This window comes from Arachis hypogaea, chromosome 12, assembly GCF_003086295.3.
Source record: "Arachis hypogaea cultivar Tifrunner chromosome 12, arahy.Tifrunner.gnm2.J5K5, whole genome shotgun sequence".
In the NCBI taxonomy this organism is placed as follows: domain Eukaryota; kingdom Viridiplantae; phylum Streptophyta; class Magnoliopsida; order Fabales; family Fabaceae; genus Arachis; species Arachis hypogaea.
Genome location: NC_092047.1, coordinates 22,374,313 through 22,398,586, shown reverse-complemented (window position 1 = coordinate 22,398,586; position 24,274 = coordinate 22,374,313). Strand labels below are relative to the sequence as shown.

General features: G+C 30.0%; 1 protein-coding gene and 2 long non-coding RNA genes across 26 annotated transcripts; 1 reads left to right on the top strand and 2 right to left on the bottom strand.

The window, feature by feature from the left end:
* Positions 1-13,239: 13,239 nt before the first annotated feature.
* LOC112727118 (nascent polypeptide-associated complex subunit beta-like) lies at positions 13,240-17,614 on the bottom strand. Of its 23 annotated transcripts, XR_011868400.1 has the most exons (8): positions 17,294-17,614; positions 16,485-16,690; positions 15,009-15,154; positions 14,832-14,881; positions 14,454-14,492; positions 14,256-14,350; positions 13,885-13,944; positions 13,240-13,620 (listed from the first exon to the last, which is right to left on the bottom strand). XR_011868400.1 is itself a non-coding variant. In XM_072209024.1 (5 exons), the coding sequence occupies exons 1-5, from the start codon at positions 17,359-17,361 to the stop codon at positions 14,327-14,329; spliced, it is 327 nt and encodes a 108-aa protein (XP_072065125.1). In that variant the 5' UTR covers positions 17,362-17,614; the 3' UTR covers positions 13,240-14,326. The 23 variants fall into 23 exon arrangements, 5 of the variants coding, with proteins under 5 accessions (XP_072065125.1, XP_072065127.1, XP_072065129.1 ...); XR_011868392.1 differs by lacking the exon at positions 13,885-13,944 and having other exon boundaries at positions 16,485-16,722; XR_011868391.1 differs by lacking the exon at positions 13,885-13,944 and having other exon boundaries at positions 13,240-13,617; positions 16,485-16,722.
* A 2,516-nt stretch (positions 17,615-20,130) lies between these two features.
* LOC112727117 (uncharacterized) lies at positions 20,131-20,706 on the top strand. Its single transcript, XR_003165571.2, has 2 exons — positions 20,131-20,318; positions 20,427-20,706. It is a non-coding gene; the product is annotated as an uncharacterized lncRNA (long non-coding RNA).
* Positions 20,707-21,292: 586 nt separating this feature from the next.
* Positions 21,293-24,041, bottom strand: LOC140177001 (uncharacterized). 2 transcript variants are annotated; one of them, XR_011868403.1, is made up of 3 exons: positions 23,776-24,033; positions 22,061-22,262; positions 21,293-21,737 (listed from the first exon to the last, which is right to left on the bottom strand). It is a non-coding gene; the product is annotated as an uncharacterized lncRNA (long non-coding RNA). The 2 variants fall into 2 exon arrangements; XR_011868402.1 differs by lacking the exon at positions 21,293-21,737 and having other exon boundaries at positions 21,902-22,262; positions 23,776-24,041.
* Between the last annotated feature and the right edge of the window lie 233 nt (positions 24,042-24,274).

Genomic DNA, 24,274 nt, shown 5'->3' with positions numbered 1-24,274 from the left:
TAGGATCCAGTAATCCTTTTGCGTCTGTCACTACGCCTAGCACTCGCGGGTTTGAAGCTCGTCATAGTCATCCCTTCTCAGATCCTACTCGGAATACCACAGACAAGGTTTACACTTTCTGGATCTCAGGAATGGCCGCCAATAATTCTAGCTTATACCACGAAGACTACGATCTTTTGGAATGGAGGCTAAGAGATAAACGCTCAATCTAAGGTAGAACAGCAGTGGTTGTCAGGCACGCGTTCATAGGTTGAGAATAGTGATGAGTGTCACAGATCATCATATTCATCATGTTGAAGTTCAAGCGGATATCTTAGAATAGGAATAAGCTTGAATTGAATAAGAAAACAATAGTACTTTGCATTAATTTATGAGGAACAGCAGAGCTCCACACCTTAATCTATGGTGTGTAGAAACTCCACCGTTGAAAATACATAAGTGATAATAGTGTTCATTGGCTTCGGCTCCAGAGGGGGAACCAGAGTAACCAAGACCCTAAAGGTGGTCAAAAGACTCTGAATACAATAGTAAAAAGTCATATTTATACTAACTAGTTACTAGGGTTTACAGAAATGAGTAAATGATGCAGAAATCAACTTCTGGGCCCACTTGGTGTGTGCTTAGGATGAGCATTGAAGTTTTCATGTGTAGAGGTCTTCCTTGGAGTTGAACGCCAGTTTGTAACTTGTTTCTGGCGTTTAACGCCAGAATAGGGCAGAAAGCTGGCGTTAAATGCCAGTTTGCGTCATCTAAACTCGGGCAAAGTATGGACTATTATATATTTCTGGAAAGCCCTGGATGTCTACTTTCCAACGCAATTGAGATCGTGCCATTTGGGTTTCATTAGATCTAGAAAATCTACTTTGAGTGCAGGAAGGTCAGAATCCAACAGCATCTGCAGTCCTTCTTCAGCCTCTGAATCTGATTTTTACTCAAGTCCCTCAATTTCAGCCAGAAATGACCTGAAATCATAGAAAAATACACAAACTCATAGTAAAGTCAAGAAATGTAATTTTTATTTAAAAACTAATAAAAATATACTAAAAACTAATCAAATCATACTAAAAATTATGTAAAAATAATGCCAAAAAGTGTATAAATTATCCGCTCATCAATGACCCAGTGCACTTGCTGGTACAGTTGTACGAAGTGTGGAATTCGTGCACCACCTTACGAAAAAATTGGCCAGGGTATGATTTAGGTTTCTCGTATTTAATATATAATGTCTTGCGAAAACTTAGGCTAGATGACCCTGAGATAGGTTGTATGGCATGTATGATTGAGGATTATTGACTAATGTTGATGATTGTTGTTTCGGTGGTTGGAATGTATATTGAATGATTGATGATGGTAAATGTTGAGTAATAATGATGATGAGATTACGTGATGATAATGAATTATGAATGTGATGTTGCATAAGAGAAGACTATGTATGATTTGTGTTGAAAATGATTGAATATCATATTATGTTGGTTATGAGTTCTTGGAGGTGAATTTGATAAGTTGTATAATAATGTGTAATAGAATGAATGAGAAGGCTGAGTTAATGGTTTGATAGATTTAGGTACTGTTTATAAGTATAAAATATTGGTATTGAGTTTTGATTTTTGATGAAAATTGAGGTTTGAGGTTTTTGTGTAAAGTTGGTTTTTGGCCGAATTTTGGCGAGCCATAACTAAGCTTCTGAATTCCCAAATAGTTTCAAACTTATTTATATAAAAATTGGTTCTGTGAAGTTTACGCCGTTCGAAGAACGGAAGAAAATAAATTTAAAACGAAAAAGTTATGCGCATGGGAAGTTCGGAGTGCAAACTGAAAATTCTACAGCATTCAGCATTTTTGCTATTCTACATAAGCTCGTACGCGACCACCTACACGTGACGCGACCAACCTTTTTGGGTTGGGCATCTCGCGTACGCGAGTAGGGTGCATTCGTACGCGAGGAAGGAGAAAGTACTCTCACGTGTATGCGTGGCCCACACGTACGCGCGGCCCCTATTTCAACAAAATGGATTCTGTGTTTTAAAGCACAAATTCAAACCTCTAAACTTCTATTTTCATTCCGTTAGCCCTAGATATTGTTAGTAAGCCTAGTAATAGGATGAAGTTAGGAAATTGTGGTAACTTGGAGATGAAGAAATATTTTTAAAAGATAATAAGTGGTTAGAGAAAGATGGTATTTGATTGATAAAGATGATGAAAGTGGTGTGTGAGACAATTGATGATGTTAAATAATTGAAAATGATGAAGTGAGATATGAATCATTGTTAAGACTGAAAATGATAGTTATAAGAAACGATTGAATATATTGAGCTTGGGGCGTTGTCTTCCCCATGTCAGCATGGGTTTCGTCCCATGGATAATATTGAGCTTGGGGTCTTATCTCCCCCATGTCAGCTTGGGATCCTGCCCATGGTTATCATTGAGCTTGGGGTGTTGTCTCCCCCATGTCAGCTTGGAGTTCTTTCCATGGTTAATTTCCACGACTAGCTACCAGGACATGTCGGGCTGGCTACGTAACCGACAATTAATATCAACAGCCATAAGACAGGCATACATCATGTGCATATTGTATGATTTTCTTGCTTGTGAACTATATGGGATTGCCTACGTGATTATAATCTGCTATTTATTATAATTGTTATCTGTATTACTTGTGAACTACTTGTGTTTGTGAACTACTTGTGTTTGCCTTGTTTTGCTTGTTTGTTTGTGCAACTCGTAGGAGACGGAAGAAAGGTGGAAAGGATTAGTGTGCAGGTTAAGTTTAGTTAGGATTGAGAACCTCTGGATGACCACCCATTTAATTGCTTCTGTTTTTAGTTCCTTAAGCTTTATATCCGAGTGACGGCGTTCTAGGATTGCCTCTGGCATTTCCAACACTTTATATCTTATTTGCGTGGCACCTTTATCATGTTGAGAACTTCCGGTTCTCATTCCATACTGTGTTGTTGTTGTTGTTTTTCTTGGCTTAACTAAATTAATTATGAACACTATAACATGGCCAACAATAGATTGAGAAAAAATAAAGAAATAAGTTGAAAATTTGAAGCTATTTTATTGTATAACAAACTAAAAAATAGAAACACAGAAAAAAAACTAGAAAGAGCAAGTATTTAATATTGGTTTATTCTAAAATGTTTATTATTTGGTGTTTAATTTTTATCTAATTTATTTTTTATAATAAATTTTAAATATTTAAAATTTATTAAGTATTATACTTTTAAATTAATAAATATTAGTTATTTAATTTTTTCAATAATTTAGCACCAAATTTTTAGGCATTATAATAAATACTTTTAATATTTAAGATGATCAATCATAATAATTTAATTTAATATTTATCTAGTACTTTCTCTTTTTCTTTTTATTTATAGTTAAATTAATTACTCAACTCATGAAGATTGATCGTTGTAAATCGATAAAAATCAGTTTTTATTTAATAGCAATTAATGTTAAAGTATTATGATATTTAATAGCAGCTATTAATGTTAAATTTTGTAAATTATAAGTGTTATGAAATAAATTGTATATGTGTGATCATTTTTATTATTAAATTTTTTACATGAAAAACTTAAAATTTATATATTTGTATTTATTCCTGTTTTAAATAGTCCACCTAATACTAAATACAGAATTTCTGAGATATAAAATTCATAAAAGTATTTGTTAATAAATATAAATATAGTTAAAATTATAGAAAAATTATTTTAATTAATAAATTCACGTTTATAAAATAGTCAGATAAAATCTAATCACAAATGTGCTGTCAAAATGAACGTCCATTAATAATTAAGATCTATTTAACATCAATTATATTTAATTAGTTTCACTTATATCAATATGTATAAATTAGTCATTGTACTAAAACAAGCCTTTAAGTTAATCATCATCATAATCTTATTATTATTATTATTATTATTATTATTATTATTATTCAAACTTACCATTATTATTAGTTTAAAACTTATCTTTTTTGTTTTTCCTTTTTTTTCTTTTCTTTTTATTAAACGTTTGATTGATATTCTCCATAGGGGTGGCAGTAGAACCCAAACATGCGGTACCCGACCCGCCCCTTTCCGGTTAGAGCGGGTTTAAACCCGACCCGGAACGGAATGGGTTCATATCGGGGCGGGTAGTTGAACGGGGCGGGACGGGATCGGATTCAGGATAAACCCGTCCCTACCCGCACCGGAGTGCACATATATAAATACATAATTTTTGGGATTAGGGTTCAGTCTTCATATTTCACCCACCGCCACTTACCTTTAGTTCCCAAATTTCAACCCTCAACTCACACCTCTGCAGACTTCATCTCTTCTCCAAGGACGCCGCCCTCTTCAGCTCTTCTCCAAGGCCGACCGCCTCTGCTTAGCTGCACTAGACTACCAGTCAGTCGCCGTCAAAGCTCGCCCGTCACTGCAGCTGGCCGGCGTCGTCACAGCCACCGTCGGTCACCTTGTCCCTGTCCCTCATCGAGCTCACATCGGCGTCGCTCCCACTTTTCTCCTCAGCATCACTGTTCTCACCGTCACTGTCCTCGCCGGCTCGCCTCTTCAGTCTGCGATCTCTGGTCTCTGCTCGCCTCTCCCTCATCGTCTTTCTCCTAACTGGTAAGCACTCCTCTCTGACTCTCTTCTTCAGTTTTTCTTTTAAGTTAATTTTTATGATTTATTTTTTATGTTAAAATAGTTAAACTAGACTCATAATATTATTTATTATTGTTGTTGATAGTTGATAATCTGATTTTGTGGTATTGATGGTTGATTTTGTGATGTTAATTTTTGATGCTTTGAATTTTGATTTTGTGTTGTTGATGTTTTAAATCTGTGAATCTGAATTTTTATTTTGTGTTGTTGATGTTTTAAATTTATAAATCTATAAATCTGATGTTTTAAATCTATAAAACTGTAAATTTGATTTTTTATTCATTTCATCTGCAACAATTTTCCTTTTGGATGCAACATGCAGTTATGGATTATGCTGCTTTTCAGTTATAAATGAATAGGGTAAAACATATGGTGCTAAAGCTTTTTTTTTCATTTTCATAAGAAATATTACTTGAAACTACACTCTTAAAAGATTCCTTCAATGCTTTCCTGATCAAACTCCCATTTTTTTAATTTAATTCTGTGTATTATTTTTATGATTATGTTTTGTTCATTATTTGTCTCATTCAATTGTGTTGATTTTCATTCCTTGCTTCAGCTTCATTTCTTTTCTGTCGCTCGTTTGATTTGTCCGTATTATTCCTATTATATCTCTTGATCTGATTAGCTTGTATTCATCATGTTGTGTGGAAAATTGGATTATCATTGTTAAAAAAAATTGAAAGTTCTCTGTTCTTAGTATGAATTTGATGTAAATGGATTTTCATTGTTAAAAAATATTGGAAGGACCTATTTTTTATTGTTTAAGAGAGCATGTAGTTTTCTTATTTGAAACACTGAACATTTAGCTTTTGAGTTGGAGTTGAAATGTGTCAGTATAATAATTGAAACTAATGAATTCTTTGTTGGATGTTAATTATAACTGAGATTTTTATTTTGAATGAATGACAGAGATGGGTGAGGAGGTGAAAGCAATTGTTTCCGAGTCTGTGCTTAAAGAAGCAGAAGAGGGAGGAGGAATGGGCCTTGAAGAAAAAGGAGGAGTTTAATGCTGCAAAGAAGAAGAGAGTTGAGAGCCGCAAGCTCATTTACAGGAGGGCAAAGTAATATGCAAAGAAATACCAGGAGCAGGTTGCATTTCACCTTAATATATTTCCGTTTTTCTCTGTTTTAATGTTTGTTTCTGTTTCCTTTATTACTTAATATTTATTTATGTTAATTTTTTACATAATACTAATTAATTTATTAATTTCTACCTCTTTTGATTTTTAGGTTTAAATCTTGACCTTCAAACTTTTAATGATGATGAAGATATGAAAAGTGATCAAGAATAATGATTGAAGACTTTTTTGATGCAATTTCTTTATTATACTATTAAATTTGTAGAGATGAAACATTAATTTTTTTTTAATTTCAAGTTATTTGACACTGTTGCTTCTGTTTGTATCTTAATTTATATATAAATGTGTAAAAATTAAAATATTATTTAATTTTTATAAAGGCGGGTAGAGGCGGGGCGGGTATCCGTGGGGGCGGGTTAGAGTAGGACAGGCTATTACCCGCGGGTAGGGGTGGAGCGGGTAGTATTAGAGTACAAGGAGGGCGAGGCGGGGTCGGGTAGGGCAAAAACCCGCCCCACTGCCACCCCTAATCCTCCATTCATAGTTATTGATCAAGGTAAAAATATATAAAAAAAAAAAAATCAATTTTTATTGACATACCAATGTAAATAATATTGGAAAATAGAAAAATAAACTACAGAACATTATAGTTTTAGCAATAGATGTGAAGAAATTAAACTGTTTGAATCTTTAATATTTTGTTTACTGTGCCTCTTTGGCTAATGGCTATGGCTATATAGACAATTCTTTTAAAAAATTTAGATTAGATTGTAATAAATTTGAAAATTACGTAATTGTTCTGCGGAACAGGTACATAATCTTTCTCTTCTTGACCGTCTTGCTATAACCATGACGGCGATCTGTTCAGTCTTCTCTTAATCTCTTTCATGATATAATTTTTTTTATTTTATTTTATTTTATTTTTATTGTGATGGTTATTGTCTTATTGGAATTTTTTTTTTCTTTTTGGATTTACAGTACTAATAATTTGGAAGCCGAAAAACAAATTTTAATAGAAAAACTGATGTCTTAAATTGATTATGGGCCAAGTGTCCAAGAAACTCGACTTCAAAAATACCTAATAGAAAAATAAATGTAAAATTTTAATTTCCATTCTGTTTATACTATATAGTTTAGCGATAATAAAGCTAAAATATTGACCAAAAATAAAAGCTTAAATAATTTCTATATAAAACAAAGGTTAAATAATTTATTTAAAGGTGTATTATTAATAAATATTTTAATTTTTTTGTCTCAAAATTTAAAAATAAAAATATCTATCCATCTTTTGGATAATACTATTTTAATATAAAAAATTAACGTAAAAAGATAATTTTTGGGGAGTATCATTTAAAGAGATCAAATTTAAGTATGCATAAATTTATATATGCCCAAAATGCTAACGAAAATTCTAAAAGTAGTGTTTATTTATTTGAAAATTGAATGGTAGAAGATTAATAACTTCTCTCACAATTTAACAAAAAGTATATACATAATTGTTTATCTTTTACTTTAATTTGCTATAATATTAAATTTGTAAATGCATTATTCTAGAATGTAAAAGTCAGTTTCAAAAAGTAAAATGAGTAAGATACACATAATTTATTGTTTTGTAAAGAAAAGAATTGACCATATTTGATGTATTAATTTATTTTTTTAAATAATTATTTAAATAGGACTATAGGAGATAGGGACGGACTTACAAGGCTGAGTGGAGGTCCGAGACCTCCAGTTTTTTTTGAAAAAAATAATAGTAATAATTTATTAAGTATGATTAAATTTTTTTTAAAAATTTATTTAATATTTAGTCTAATATAAATAAAAGTCTAATATAACTTAAATATTAATTATTTTTAATATCTATAAAATAAGTAACAATATTAAAAAAATCTAAAAAAATATATTATTATTAATATTTTTAATTAAATAATTTTTTTTTAATTTCATAAAATAGATTTTTTTTTCTTTTGTGACCTTTTTTTTATTTATTTAATATTAATTCTCTTTGTTTTAACTACTACAACCGAAAGATATTTTTTAGCTATGAATATTGTGAAGAATGACTTAGAAACAAAATGAAAGATGAATTTCTTACAAATTATTTTTTAATTATATTGAAAAAAAATTGCTAAAAAATTTGACACCAAATTCTATTATCGATAAATTTTATGATAAGAAGAATCGACTACTTCGTTAGTAAAAAGTATACATATATTTTTTATACTTCAAAATATATTCTTTATCGGTATAATTTTATAATACATCTTATATTATATAATTTTTTTATAATTTTTTAATATTATATATATTATTAGCCCTACTATTATAATATTTTTAGATTCGTCCTTGATAAGAGATAATGTATAAGATACGCATAAGAAATTACTTTAATTAATAATTAATCATATTTACTGCAATAATCATTAACATATAAATTATATCTTGTTAGTAATAACATTGACTACTAATTTAACTCTGAATCACTAGATAGTTCTGATTTGATATACATTGTGATCATTATAAATCCGTCCAAAATCTAATAAACCAATTTTTATTGACATACGGGTAAATAATGCAATCATGAATATTTGTAAATAAAAAATAAATAAAAATTACAAAACACTAAAAGAAAAAATAAAAAAAAATTGAAAAAATTCTTTCGACAAATTAACAGTGATGCTCGCCAAATTTATCTTCCTTTAATGTTGAAAAGAACTAAATAGTAACGTCCGTCGTACATTTTCAGTCGCACCAATAATGAATATTATATGTTGGCACATGATTCTCTACAACAAATTCTTTTGTGGAGCTCTTTGAAATTGATCTCATATCACAATCTTCATGTCTGTTACCGTCACTATCATCATCTTCAATGTTTCTAGTTATGCAAAGATTCACATCAAATAGATGGCCAGATTTTTACGTTACATTTGGCCATTTTTTATAATTTCTTTTGCGATATATAAGAAATAATTTGATCTAATAGTTCAGCGAATAAGAACATAGAAGAAAAGGTTTCTTATAAGTTAATTCGGGTATAATTTTGTGAAAATAAATTAAGTAAAAAAAGAATAACATGAGAGATTAAGGATAAATAAATTAGTGAAAAAAAATATTTTTATTAGTAATAAATAAACAATTCAAGAAACTAAAGATGAAAAATAGAGGTAGATAATAAATATTTAAATTTTTATTAATGTCACAAAAGGATAAATGAATTCTTTTAATAGACAAAAGTTAAGTAGGACTCGATATCTTTAGTGACCAGAATGCTAATTTTATAAATCTTTTTGTCTGAAGTTAACAAATAAAATGAAAAAATGAGAAGAATTAGAGAAGAGAAATGATGGGTATAATCTCTCAAATTTCAGAAAAAAAAAATTTTTAGAAAAAGTAGGTTGATGTCTTTTTATAATTTCAAGTCATTTTAAAGAGGAAGTACATTATCCAATGATTACAATGTCATATTCAGCCTATTTTTTTATCTCAAGGCTTATTACTAATTTGACAGAAAATACTTTTGGATCTTTCTATCATTTCAAGTCCCTTTAACTAAAAATTAGTGTAAGGAGAGAGTTGATATCCATAAATTAAGTTAGTTCTAACACTGTTCAGATGTTCGTGATAAAAAAGTGTCTGAATAAAAAGATACTCATGACATATGACATTAATAAAGAAACATCTAATTTGGTATATTTCTAATTAAATATTATTTTTTAAATTTCAAATCCAACCAATCAATTTTTATCAATTTAATTTTCACTAAAAGAGATGTTTAATTCTCAAAATATTCTTTTTGGGTTTTATCATTTTGGTCCAACATCTCTAAAAAAAACTTTATTTCTTTTTTTTATCATCTTTTGCTCTATATTAAAATTATTCACATACAATAAAATATCACTTTAGTGTAAAATCACAAGTATTTGAATTTTTCTCTTTTATCATCAGTGATAGATTTCAAGTAACTAGGCACCTTATACCAAGAAATCAAGAAGGTTTGGTTCATCGTAGAGGAAGAAAAAAAAAAGAAAATTCATCGTTAATATGTGGTTTAAATGTTGGTTTTGTGATAAATTTATTATGTTGAATCAACTGAAATATTTATCTTATCTTAGCTTAAAGATAAAATAAAATTTTTAAATTTGATTCAAATTTAAAAATAATAAAAATATATATTATCTATAATAGAAATATATGATTATATTAATATTAAATTTTTTTCTCTCAAACTTTAAAAGATTTTCGTTGACTTGAGAGTTCGAAATAATATATAAAATAAAAATGAAACAAATAATATGTAACAAATTTTTATATATATTATTTGGTTATCAAACATTTTTGTAAGAAAATTAATTGTTATTATTTATTTTTAATGATCAGATATGATTAATAATTTAAATTTTAATTTTGAATATGTATATTTTTATTCTTAATTTTTGTTATAATAATATAAAGTAAAACAGAATTAAGATTGTAAACTAATATTTAAGATAAAACAAAAATAGTTAATTTATTTATTATCAAACAATAGAATCAAGAATCATGTTAACAGAATATGATTTAATAAAATAAATGATGTTATGAATGGAGAGTTGATTCATTAACATAGAAACATTATAATAAATAATTAGTATTAAATATTAACCAATTGATATTGTATAGGACAAAGTTAATTTATCTTTACATAAATAATATATAAAAAAAATAATGAAACTAATATGTATCTAAAAAATAATTGTGAAACAAAATGATTAATAATATATATCAATTAAATAATAATATAAATAAAAATTTTAATTTATTATTTCACAATATAATTTTAATAGAAAAAATAGTTTTGCTAAAGAGAAAAAGTATAAACTTATAATTTAAAGACTACAAAAAGTGATCTTTGTAAAAACCAACTTGGGTTGGTCGAGTGGTCAGCTTACTCGTCCCTTTAAGTAAGTAGTATTGGGGTTTAAAATCTGGATTAGTTCTTGTCCTATCGGGTTAGGGGATACCGTAGATAATCAAAACAAAAAAAAAAGTGATATTTGTAATAAAATGTCATAGAAGCTATTCTATTGTATAATAACTTAAGAAATAGAAACACACAAAAGAAACTAGAAAGAGCAAGGTATTTAATATTAGTCAATTTTAAAATATCTATTACTTAGTATTTACCTTCTGTTTAACTTATTTTTATAATAAATTTTAAATATTTAAAATTTATTAAGTATTATACTTTTAATTTAATAAATATTAATTATTTAATTTTTTTTTAAATAATTTAGCACTAAATTTTTAGGCATCATAATAAACATTTTTAATATTTAAGACGATCAATCAAAATAATTTAATTTAAAACTTATCTTTCTAATTAGTATTTTTTTTATTAAAAGTTGAATTTTTTTTTTACCAAAAATAAGAAAATTCGAATTCGCAATTTCCTAGATGAGCATGAGAAGGCTATATCATTTGAGGTATAACTCATTAGTTTATTAAAAGTTGGATTAATAAGATTGAACATTGTAAATCCATAAAAATCGGTTTTTTATTGACATATTAACAAAAATAATGCTTCAATCTACAAAAGTAATGTTTAAAAAAAAAAAGAGCAAAAAAGAAAAAAAAAAACAGAGCACTGGGAAAATATGATAAAACTAAAAAGAAGTTAGAAAATCGATTCATATGCGATGCATGCATCAGCATCTTGACTCTGCTGCTGGCTCCAATAATCGCTATCTTGATCATCAAGAATGTCTATGGTGACAGTAAGGTTCACACGAATCCGCCACACTGTATAGTTATCCCAATCGAATTCGGACTTGTCGACGATCCCCCTTGCGAACTGGCATAGATCAGGAAGTAATCGGTCTAATACGATTCTTGGTACGGCAGTTTCGTAAAAGGTTTCTAGCAACTTGGATTTGTCGCTGTGATCGAGATAACTGTGCATCCAGTTCAAAGGAACCAACAAGGTCCTGATGCCAGTAATCGGATTGCACGAAGTAAAACAGTACTCATCATCAGGCAGATAGGTTTCGTATTCGGTGATTTTGGTGGGGTTCAGAGATTGAAAGGTACAGCAAAATGTGATGTGGAAGCTATCAAAAAGTGTTTCCTCTGGTGTCTTTATAGGCGTTTTCAATGGCTCTGCATAGTTGTCGATGAATTCCTTCCAATACTCGCACTTCACAGTCAACGAAGCAGGACGCTTATTAACGAATGAACTCATCATTAGGTTAGCAATGGGTCTCAAGAAACTGCTTCTGATCTTTAATATTTTGTTTACTCTGCGTCTTTCAGTCTTTGGCTATGCCTATGATATATATATATATAGGCTACAACTGTGTATTCTCGTCGATATCATATTTAAATTGAAATTTGATTGATTTCTAAATAAAATCTTAAGTTTGATATTTAAGTTGTTATTAAAGATATGATTTCGTTTTAGCGTTTTCATGAAAATTAGTTGTTTTGGCTTTGAAAATTTGTTTACTGAATCAATTTTTATTATTTAAGCGTACTTTTAAAGATTTTAAGATTAATAGGACAAATCTTTTAAAAAAAATAAGATTAGATACAAAATATATTTAAGTTACATAATTTTTATGTCAAGTGGTTCAATAATTTTTCCTTTCTTGACAGTTTTTTTTTTGGCTAATTTTTTTTATTGTACATTTCCAATAAAAAAAGATAAAAGTTTAGTTTCCATCTTTTTATGCTATACATTATAGTGAAAATAAAGCTTAAATGTGAAAAAAAAATAAAAATTTTAATAATTTCTTTAAAAAATAAAGATTAAATAATTTATTTAAAAGTATTTTATTAATAAGTATTTTAAACTTTATCTCTTTTTAATCTCAAATAATAAAAAATAAGAACATCTATCAATTTATACTAATATTAAATTACAAAAAAAAGAGTATATAAGGTGAACCTAATAAAATTTAGATGATAAAAGATAAAGAATTAATACTTTGACAAAAACAAAAACAAAGTTTCTTTGCATCTTGATGAGTATGGGTTGAGTGCGTTTTGGATACATTTAGATAGGTATTTAACAAAAACAAAGCTTTGTTTTACACAAAAATACGTTTTAATTTGAATATGTATTTAGTATGTGTTATCCACACAATTATCAGCCATGACAACCAGTGTTTCTTCTTCTTCACCACATTTCTCAGTTTCTCACCTCCATCTCTTTCAAGTTCACGAACCTTAATTCTAGCCTTCTAAGCTTTCAATGGTATTATTATGATGTTGCTGACTTATCTTTTTCGTTACTCTTTTTTTTTTTTTCATTAAACATGATTACTCCATTTATGATGATTGAACATTGTAAATAAATCCATACAAATCAAACTTTTATCGACATATACCACAAAAATAATACTACAATCTAAAAACTCAATGTTTAAAAATAAGGATAGTTTTTGCAGTGAAAATACAAAAGAGACGTGCAATCATTTTAATTATCAAATAAATTTGTACACAATAAAATTCATAAAAGAGATAAAATCTTATTAACCAATAAAGTTTTAATTAAAATAGATATTAAAAAGTTCAACTAGCATTTCAAATACATATATTCATGTTTGCCAATGAATCTCATAATAATTTGCTGAAGATTATTATTACAATGCTTTTCAGGCTTTTCCCTGTCTCTGAAAATGAGGATGGAGATGAACCAAAAATAGGATGTTACTAAAGGAAAAGATCCTAGCTTGGTTGAAAGCTCATCAGAACCAAAAACAGAGGATGCTTTCCACTTTTGAAGCTCACTTCATTTGTATGCTCGCAGAGAAGATAATTGGGGTGCTTTTCACTCTTTCCCTTACTTGAAAAATGAGGATAGACGAACTAGAAACAGAGAATGTGCTGAAGGAAAAGATCTTAGCCTGCTATCAACCCAAAGCTACATTAATGACATTCCTTTTTCCAGTGTAAACCGTTACTCAAAATTTTGCAATTTGCATCCATATATTTCTGTTTAGCTTTGGAAGGGAATAAAATACTGCTAGAAATCAACTATCAACTATAAAATATTCCCTAATAAAATCATACTTGCATTCCTTCTCCCATTAAAAAAATAATGAACTTCCCCAGACAACTGCAAATAGAATAATTAAGTCTAAAGTCCTAAAGTTTGATATATTTGCAATTACCACACATCTTTTGCAGCTCAGCCTGAAATTGGAATTGTAAAATATAATTGCAAGCACCGACTGAAATGAAGAGGAGCAAATACCAAAAAGTACTATTACTGCATTGATCATTATCGAAATTAAATGAAAAGAAAGCAGAAAATAGTACTAAAGGAAAGAAAAGTTTGATCTATATCTGGTACATGAATAACATTATACTTTTTCTTTAATTTTCAAATAAACGGAAATGACAATTTATTCACACTAAGTCCTTGTCTCGGTGATTAAAGTGGTGGTTTAGCTGGACATGTTATTGGACAAAATATAATTCAATTAATTACTGCAGTCAATTAGTATTAAAAAAGAAATGAATGGAATAAATTAGTATTTACCCCATTGACAATAACCATGATGCCATATCAACTATCAAGAGCCTGCTTCTGAAACTGTTCCGCTAGCTTCTTTAGGTTTTCCAAGTTATCTGTTCCTGTATATTAGTGACCAAAATGTTCAGTATGGAGTAGGGAAAGACGAAAAAATTAAAAAGACAAAAATGTGAAAGAAAAATAAAAAATTGAAGTGCATAATACCGAATTGGTGGATAATATTAGGGAGTATATCCTGCAACCCTGTAAAAGGAAGGACTACGTATCAATAATAAATCAGTTAAAAATAAAGAGTAACTTAAAGTATAGCAGAGCAATAAACTGTTTAAATGATAAAATACATATAACAAATGTTATTTTTTCTATGTGATACACAGAACAATGAGCAACATATGGTATTCAATTTCATGTCTTTGATGCCATTAAGGACTAACTTATAACATGCGCAAGAGCAACAAGTTAATAGCTGACCTTTTCATTATGGCACATGTATAAATAATTTGAAAATACTTTATAATTTAATACAAAGCTCATTTTGACTATAAGCAGTGTGCAATTGAAAAAAAGATGAGAGTTGCTTACTCTTAGTTTGTGGAGCACCATTAACAACCAAGTATTAGCAGCAATGGATGCTTGAATTGGAAAGAGAGGAGGGGGGGGGGGGGGGGGAATCCACTAGTCAATAAACTTTAAAACAAAATTTGAATATATGACATTACACAAATATAAGTTTTTGCACAATATCAGAAAGAATGTTACCTTTGGGGTTTAGAAACTGGATAACAACGTCATCCTTGAAGATGTTAACTTCCTCGATGGCAGGGATGGCGTTGACGCCTATTCTCTTGAGGGTGCTCTGAAGCCTTTTGTCGTCTGTGGTGATTGTCTTGTGGGCGGCCTTCTTTCTAAAACATACAAAGGAAATGCAAAAACATAAAAAAAAAGAAGGAAATAAAAAAATAAGTGAAACCAAAATGGAAAGCCAAAACAACACTAGAGGGCAGAGACAAAAAGAGGGAAATAGAAGCAGAGAGTTCATTTTTCCTTGACTAAAAAAGAAAGAAAAGAAAAGAAAAAGCATGTAGAGCATAACAATAATGGCTTAAACCACAAACTACTGAAACTATTGAAAAAACAATGTGAACTACTGCAACAATCTACAGAAAAAAACAAATAAAGTGCAGAATACTAATAACTAATAAGAGCGTTTGGGAAGTAGCAGAAGCTTTTTTTTTTTTTGAATTATAAAAAGTCATAATATCCGTGTTTGACACCATTTTAAAGAAAAGCTTTTAACTTCCTGAAAAGTTAATTCACAGCTTTTTGAAGAAGTAAAAATATATGACCTTTCTTTTTTTCTCGATAAGTCATTCTATCACTTCTGTAAAAAAATGATTTCAAACAAAAAAGATCTACTTTCATTTTTGGCTCTGTGAAAAATTTTTCCTGTTTCTGAAAATACGCAAGGTTCTATCTACTAGAAGCACTGGCCACTGGCCTTCCATTGTCATTTTCACATAATGATTCATCTGCTAGAAGTATTGATGCTGGAAGTATTGACCCTCCACCACCATTATTTTTATAATTAGTTATAACAAGTTCGTAACCCCAATAAAGGAGGAAGGAGTTCAAATAAGAGTAAAAAAAATAAAAAACAGCAACAAAATATACATTGACACACATTTCACATTTATTTTTTATTTTCACCTACCATATTATACACAATAAAACAGCAAATACTAACTACACAATAATTTCTTTGACATTGCCATCAACATTATCGTGAATTAGAATTTTAATATCCATTCTCTTGTGTAAAAAAAATTGTATTTTTTGAGTTATTTATCCAAATGCTACAACTTTAAAATAAGTACTTCTATAATTAAAAATCAAAACACAAAATAACTTATTTATAAGTTGCTATTAATAAAAGTCCTTCTACTTGGCTGTTTCCACTTTCCACTTAAGAACAAAACCTATACTCTTTGACTATAGCAGTAGAATTAACAAATATATGTACATTATTCTGTGATAGCAATTGAATAGTGACTCTTCAATACACTAAGAATGCAACAAAGCTATTGAAATATCACATTAGGAGTAATTAAAAGATTCTAATTCCTAAAAAACAAACAAACAAACACATGGAGAGCTACATCACTAAACATTTGTGAATAAGAGACAAGCAAAGCTAAGAGGGAAGACAAAAAGGAAATAAGAGACACAGAAACAGACCAAAGTGTTGCTAGATCAGTTGAAGCATAGTTGTAAGCACCATCACTCTTCACAACAATCAGTGGAATTTTACATCCTTAACTTATATCACATGAGCACCCTCATTATCTTCAATCATTCCTTTTTTATTCAATTCCTCCAAAATCCAGGGATATATGGATTATAGAACCTCTCTCCCTGTCACCAAATATATCACCATTGCTACACTGTGCAGTAAATACCAAATATATCACCATTGCTGCAGTAAATAGTGGCATAATGACATCACAAGGCTATCCTTTCTCCTTGTTTAAAAAGGAGAACAAAGCAAGGCATAATTCAACATCCTCTAAGAAAGTAAAGACACAATAAAATGCAGTTTCATCAAATGCAGTTTCATCTATTGGTTTTTGCCAAAGACTAAAGATCTAAGATGAGCATATTCATAATTAAACAACGGGGTATGTAAGCACTTTTCCATACACGTCAAAATATAGGGGAAAAACACAATTAGTGAAAAGAGAAAAAAGCGTAGTGACATATAGGAAGCGCAGATAAATCAAAATTTCAAATGCTGTTTCTTCTATTGAACAAGTATCACTATCTGGTCCAATATATTTTTTCTTTATATTTTAGTTAAAAAACCATGTATATACTGAAAAAAAATCCCTCAAACTAATTGACTACAACTACTACTGTACTCCAGCATAAGTAGCTACTTTATAATTTAGTGTGATTTACTTAGAACACTGGAACAGAGTTTTGTTATTTGAACAATTCAACCAAATCAAATCACTAGTATGTAAAATCTGAGAGAATTTTTGTCATACCTGAGAGATATATACAAGCCTTCCAGGACGACGGCGGAGGAAGAGAAGCATGAGTACCGTTCTACCATGCTTACCACAATTTTGGTGGGTTTTGTAGAGCTCCACGTAGTAATCGCGTGACGACAAGCAGTACGGTGATCGGAATTCCGAATTGAAAGATAACTGAGATTGAATATGGGGTGAGAGTTTGGTTTCTACCTCTCTTCTTCCCCCTTGGGTGTTTCAGGGTGTTTCAGCGTGTTTCACAGTGAAGGAGGGAAGAAATGGTTGATGCCGAAGCCATTAGGTTGGGGTGAGTAAGGTCGGGTTTAAATTTGGTCCAATCGGTTTTAGAATAACTTTTTTATAATTAGGGTCGAAATTCGTATTTTTAATTTTTTTTATATTAAATTAATAAAATTTAATTTTTTAATTTTTTTTATTAATAATAAATTTATTAACTAATTATTTATTAATTAAGCAGAATTTACATTATAAAGTATAAGCACGAATCTAATTTAATTTAATAAATGTGATGCACCACGGCAGAGAAGAGCAGATCAGCATCAGCTAGGAGCCAAGAAGATGCTGAGAGTAGAAGGCGGCAAGAAAATTGGAAGCGAGAAGACAAAAAATTAGAAGCTTCAAATGCGAGCAGCGAGGAACAGATGGCGACCCGAGCAGGAACGAACCTAACGGCTAGGCGAGCAGCAACTAACACCACGGAGACGCCAACAGCGACGCCAGCAATGATGAACACAGGCAATTACGAGTAAATCGAATAGAAAAGAGTAAATCGCGAGCAGTGATATTACGATTTAATATTAGAAAGGATACTAGTTAAGCCCATTAGAATTACTTAGCCTTTTAAGAGTATAAATAGGAGACTTTTATCAATGTATCATAAAAAATTAATGAATTAATATTGAACTTGGTTCAACTTAGAGTTTCTCTCCTAACTCAAAGAGGGGTTCTAACATTGGTGCTTTCATTGAGAAGTTTCTTCCATTTTCATGGAAAAACAAATGACTCAACAATCTAAAGATACATTTCCAATATTCAATGAAAAAGATGGTCATGGATGGACAGTATGTACTGAGCAATACTGAAATGTTAGAGAAACACCTGAGGAGCAGAGATTCATAGAGGTGGAGAGAGGTTTGAAAGGGAAATCTCTGAGATGGTTTCAGTTATGGAAGGCGCTCAATCTATTTGCCAATTTAGAAACATTCGAAATCACGTTCTATCATCCCTACCAACCGGATATGCATTCAATCTTGCCAGAAATTTGCTTGAATGAAGTTGCTGGAAAATTGAGTGGGAAGAGATTAAAGCTAGTCTAAGTCAACAACACCGACAACCATAGATCGATCAAAAAGCAACGAAATCTCAATTATCAACAGGACAAAAAATCGCAGCAGCATCAACAGAAATTCAAGAAAAAGGAGAGGCCAAAATTGATGCAAATTCAGATTCTAACAAGCAATTTAGAATTTTGTTGTAGATTGTTTTATTGTATATTCTATTTTTTTATTTTTTTATTTTTTTTATACACTTGATATTTAATTTAGCATATTTGATTTCTATTATTTAGAATTTGACTAATAATTATGTAAAAAAAATTTAAATAAAAAATAAAAAATAGAATTTGATCACTTATCGTGTAAAAAAAATTGGATTTACAGGAAGTAAAATTCGAGGATAAATAGACAGAAAAAAATAGTAGAGAGTCAAAATTATTGGACGTTAATTATCAGAACTTTTTTGACGTTAATTATCGGCGAATTTTAAATAAAAAATTCGTTACAAAATTCGACGGTAATTGATTATAGATAAAAGTTATATCGTCAGATAAAAATTCACCAATTAATATATTATTTTCATCAATCACTAATAAATTTAACAATATTTAACATTTTTCTTATAGTAATTAAATGAAAGAGATATTTTTATTTAATTCTTTTCAACTTTAAAGAAAGATGAATTGGCCCTCATCACTATTAATTAGTTCGTTTAAGAAATTTTCCTATTTTTTTTTTCAATTTTTTCTTCTCGTATTCTATAGATTTTATTGTGTATTTTTATTTCTTCACTTACGGATGTTCATTGGCCAATAAAAATTGAGTTATTACATCATTGACAGATTTACAATGATCACACTTATAACAAATCAGCATTATCCTTTGTCTAAATATAGTTAAATTAGTGAGAAGTTTAATTTTGATACGTAAAATATTTTATATAATTATTTAATTATATTTATTTTTTTAAATAATTATTTATGTTATTAATATAAAAATTAATTATTTTTATGAATATGACATTATATAATTAAATGTCTATATATAAAATTATTATATATTGATAATATATTAAAATTAAATTTATTAGTTATTACTAACAAAATATAATTATATTATATGTTTATGAATGCAATAACCATGAATAATTATTAATAGGATAAAACATTACTTGCCAATGAGTAATAGCTTAAATGGCATAGTCTCCTCATTCTCAATTAAGAGGTTGCGAGTTCGAGTCTCCTATCTTTGATAAAAAAAAAAAAAAGGATAAAGCATTACTTTTATCCTAATATTTGTAAAAAATTTTAAAAATACTTCCAAATTTTAATTTATTTCAATTTTATGCATAAAGTTTTCGAATTGCACCAATTCTGTCACTGTCTCCTATCAACGTTAAAATTAAAAATGGATATTAGTGAACTGATAATCTGAAACTCTGACGAGACCTCTAATGGGTGACTAGGCAAATAAAATTATTTTAACTTATTTTTAAATTTTTTGTAAAAAAATATAAAAAACCCAAATCTGAACCCTAGTCCCACCTTGTATCTTCGTCGTGCTTCTTCCTAAAACAAGAAACTGAAATTCTAAATTATTATGGCTTCTTAGAGTTCAACGTCATCACAAAGAAAAAGTAGGTGACGAGCAAAACTTACCTGCAATTGTGGGGAGCCCCTATTTTGAGGTGGTCGAAGACAGCAGAGAATCCAGAATGCAGATTCTGTGTTTTTATATATTATAATGTAAGTATACTGTTTAACTTGTATTTTGATACGGGCTTATGGAATTCTTCATGTTCTTGGTGTTTATGTTTCATATTGAAAAGGGATGCACTTTTTTTGCTTGGGCAGATAGAGAAGCAGCAATACAAGCAAACCAAGTCTTATATATGCTAAATGCAAACTATCGATTTTTACTGCTCTTGCAGTGTTGGGATAGAGCATTATTTTTGTGTGTTTTTTTCATGGTTTAGGAATGGAACCTAAATAGTGCTGAGAGAGATGATAGTATTAGTTTAGCGAGAGAGATGTAAGAAGTAGTAGTAATGTTTCTTCGATTGCGCATTTGTGTCTGTTTTTTTTTTTTTTTTGTGGATTCGATTTGCTGGTTTGACGTGCTTGCAATTGGTTTGCTTGAATTGGTCCTCGTAGGGTTTGCCCTTACGGTGCTAGTCTACTGTCATTACCATTAACCAAACAAAGAAGAGTAAACAAGATTTATTTGGAAGATAGTAAATTAAACTTAATGGAAAAAAAAAACCTTACAATTTTAATTCTAATAGGACAACCTCGCTTGTTTTGACCAAGTTTAAGACAATAAGAGTATTTTTGTTGTAACCCAACCTTGGAATTGATGGGGCGTTGGGGTACTTCATCTTCTCCTCGTGCTCTATTTTTCTTGGGTCTCCCAATAGGAACTTTATATGGTGGGGGCAACACATTAGGATACCGAGTTTGCTCCCACATCATGTGTCCATTACAAGGATTAATCATTGGAGTGTAGCATGCGACATAAAATCCTCTCCTGTGACACCCATCAACATATTTCTTGAGAATAATGGCACTAATAGCATACTAACATGGCAAACCAGTCAACTGAAACATTCTACACGAACATTCCCGCCTAACTAGGTCAACAACAAATTTATCTCTACCCCTAATCACCTCAGACTTACATATTCCAGCAGGGACAGGAAACCACCACCTAGAAGCATCAATTTTCTTTTGTAACCTTATCTTAATCCTAGGCATAATGTCATCTTTATACCTCTCAATGTTTGTCCTATTTTCAGCCCATCATTTCATCAAATAAACTCTAATTTCTTCTAACATAGTGATTATAGATTTCTCTCTAGACTCAACTATTGTATTATTAAAGCTCTCATAATTACAGTGTCACATTTTGGATAAAGTTTAAACCTTGACTTACACCAATATTTAGGGCAGATTTTGATCAAATGTCTATAGGCTTTCTCATTGATGGCTTGGATTTCCTTTATCCTAGACTCCCATGCTGCAAGATAAGTAGATTTACATGCCTGCCCCATTTTTTTGTTTAAGGTTCAGACCCAAAAACTTCTTTCTAAAGTTGGCATAGAAGTGTCTCATACAAAACCTATTATCTACACCTAAAAGTAACTGCTCAAAAGTTGGTACCAAATCCTGCATAACAAATTCACAAGACTTATTAGTGCATTTAACATAGCAGTGGCAGATTCATAATTTAACAAAGATCAGTGACAGAATTATAATTTAACAACCAGCAGTAGTGGCCGAAGTATAATTTAACAAATAGCAATGGCAGAAATATAATTTAACAAACAACATTAGCAGAAATCATAATTTAATAAACAGTAGGGGCAGATTTATAATTTAACAAACAGTAGTGGTAGATTCATAATTTAACAAACAATAGTGATAGATTCATAATTTCACAAACAAGAATTAATAAAAAATGCAGTTTTGCTGGTAAGACATAAAAGTACATTTAATAATGCTGAATGCTTGTTTCAGCCTCCACAACGACATATGCAAAGGGCAACATCTGATCATTTGGATCCCATCCAATAGCAACTAAGGGCTATCCTCCGCAGGGTGTCTTCAAAATCACTTGGCCAAAATCAGCATTCACATTGGCCCCATTAATCTCCATATCATTGCCAGCAACATTACTCCCGTCCCCAATATCTATGAATCCAATATCATAATAAAAGTCATCAGCCACTGACGTAGTGTGCACAACATATAAATCCATAGTTGTCAAAAACCAAACAAAACTGATCGGTTCGACTGAAAATCTAATGAATCGGATCATTAATATGTTTGGTTTGTTTTTGGACTGTTTAAAAATGAAAACCGGCATGAACCGGCAAAAATTGGTCCAACCAGTTTGATTTGGTAACTGTGCACTCTACGATCCTCCAGCGCATCACTTGTCCACCTGTTAACTTGTGTTATTTTGGAAAATTCCAAAATTTTAAATCGAACAAGGAACCTCTTGGTTGCAATGTCTCTTAAGTCTTAATGGCACTCTGTCATTGTGCTTCTCAATGTTATATATGACAAATACTAATTAATTATATAGTAATTTTTGAATTAAATAATTTTATAGATATTTAATTTAATTTTAATTTTATATTTTTTATTTTTTAAATTAATTATATTTTTAATTATATACCTTTATTAATAAAAATATAAATTTTACTAAAAAATTATTAATCTATTTTATCTATTTCAATGTTAGTATTGTGATTAAAATTATCTATTTTGATACTAGTACTAAAGTTTATTAATATTATGGATTGTTATTTTTATTGTGTCAAATTAAGATACTATTGTAGAAGTACTAACTAATTTTATGTCGCTAACGAGTTATAACTCAAATGGCATAGTTTCCCCATATTCAATTAAGAGGTTGTGGGTTCGAGTCTCCTATCTTTGGTAAAAAAAAAAAAACTAATTTTATGTTTATTTTTATATTAGTTGTCTTTAAAATTTGAAATTTGATTGTTTTTAAAATGCTGGTAAAGAGTAAAGATATATATTTTAAATTTTTTATTATTTTATATTTTTTATTTAAGTAGACCGATTTTATCAATTTAACCAATAATTTATTGATTAAACTAATAAACCAGTAAACTAATAATCTGACCCATTTAATTATCAGTTAGATTCTTACAACTATGTATAAATCAACAACCCTTTTTTTAACTCCCATGTTTTCCATATCCATCACATCTCCATCTCTCTTCGATTGTTTCAACTCTTCATCCAACTCAGAGCCCACATCCTTAAACCACAATACAACAATATTCTCAGCAAGGTACCCAGGTTTTTCAAGCATGTCATAAACCTCTAATAAATTTCATTTATCTCAGACACACCAATCTACCATTATCTTTTCACTATTTACATACTCACATAAACCCATTACCATGACTGAACCTCCCCCTGTGATGAACCCTAACACTGAATTCATCCAAATTTAGCAACCTTTCATGTGTACCAAAACCTAAACCAAACTCCGTAACAATAAAGAAGACTAACTAACTCCATCAAAAGCCCACAAACCGTCAATCATAGCATATTGCAATCGGACATGTCAACCACAAAATTTAAAAAAATAAAATATAGCCCACAAATAACGAACTACCAGAAGCATCCTACAGACGCACGAAAATGGAGTAAATGAAACTGTTACCTGACCCGATGGAAAAGCCCTGACCCGCCAAGAGAGGAACTCCAACAACGCCGCTGTCGTCGAAGCTTTCCGTACAGTCGCAGCGTCATCGTTTCGATTGGAGGTGGCGAAACCTGCGCTCCTTCTCTCACCCTTCATCTCGCATGTTGCTCTCACTGTTTCACATAGGGGTTTTCAGATCCCCTCTCTTCATATTCCTCAATGGAGAGGAGAAGATGAACGAAATTACGAGGGAAGAAGTTAGAAAATCAATACCTTGGTTAATAAGAGCATTTTTGGAATTTCACAACTCAGTCGCCACATCAGCACTTGGCACTAACGTCCGTTTCTAATTTTAACGTTGATAGGAGATAGAGATCGAATTTATACACTTTTTTTTTATTTTTGATATTGGGTGAAAGATGGTGTATAACCGGATTATGGGGTTGCAGGGTACTTCATTGTAGTGCTACGGCTAGGATAAAAAAATCGAACAGGTCCAATTTAAAGAACAGTAATC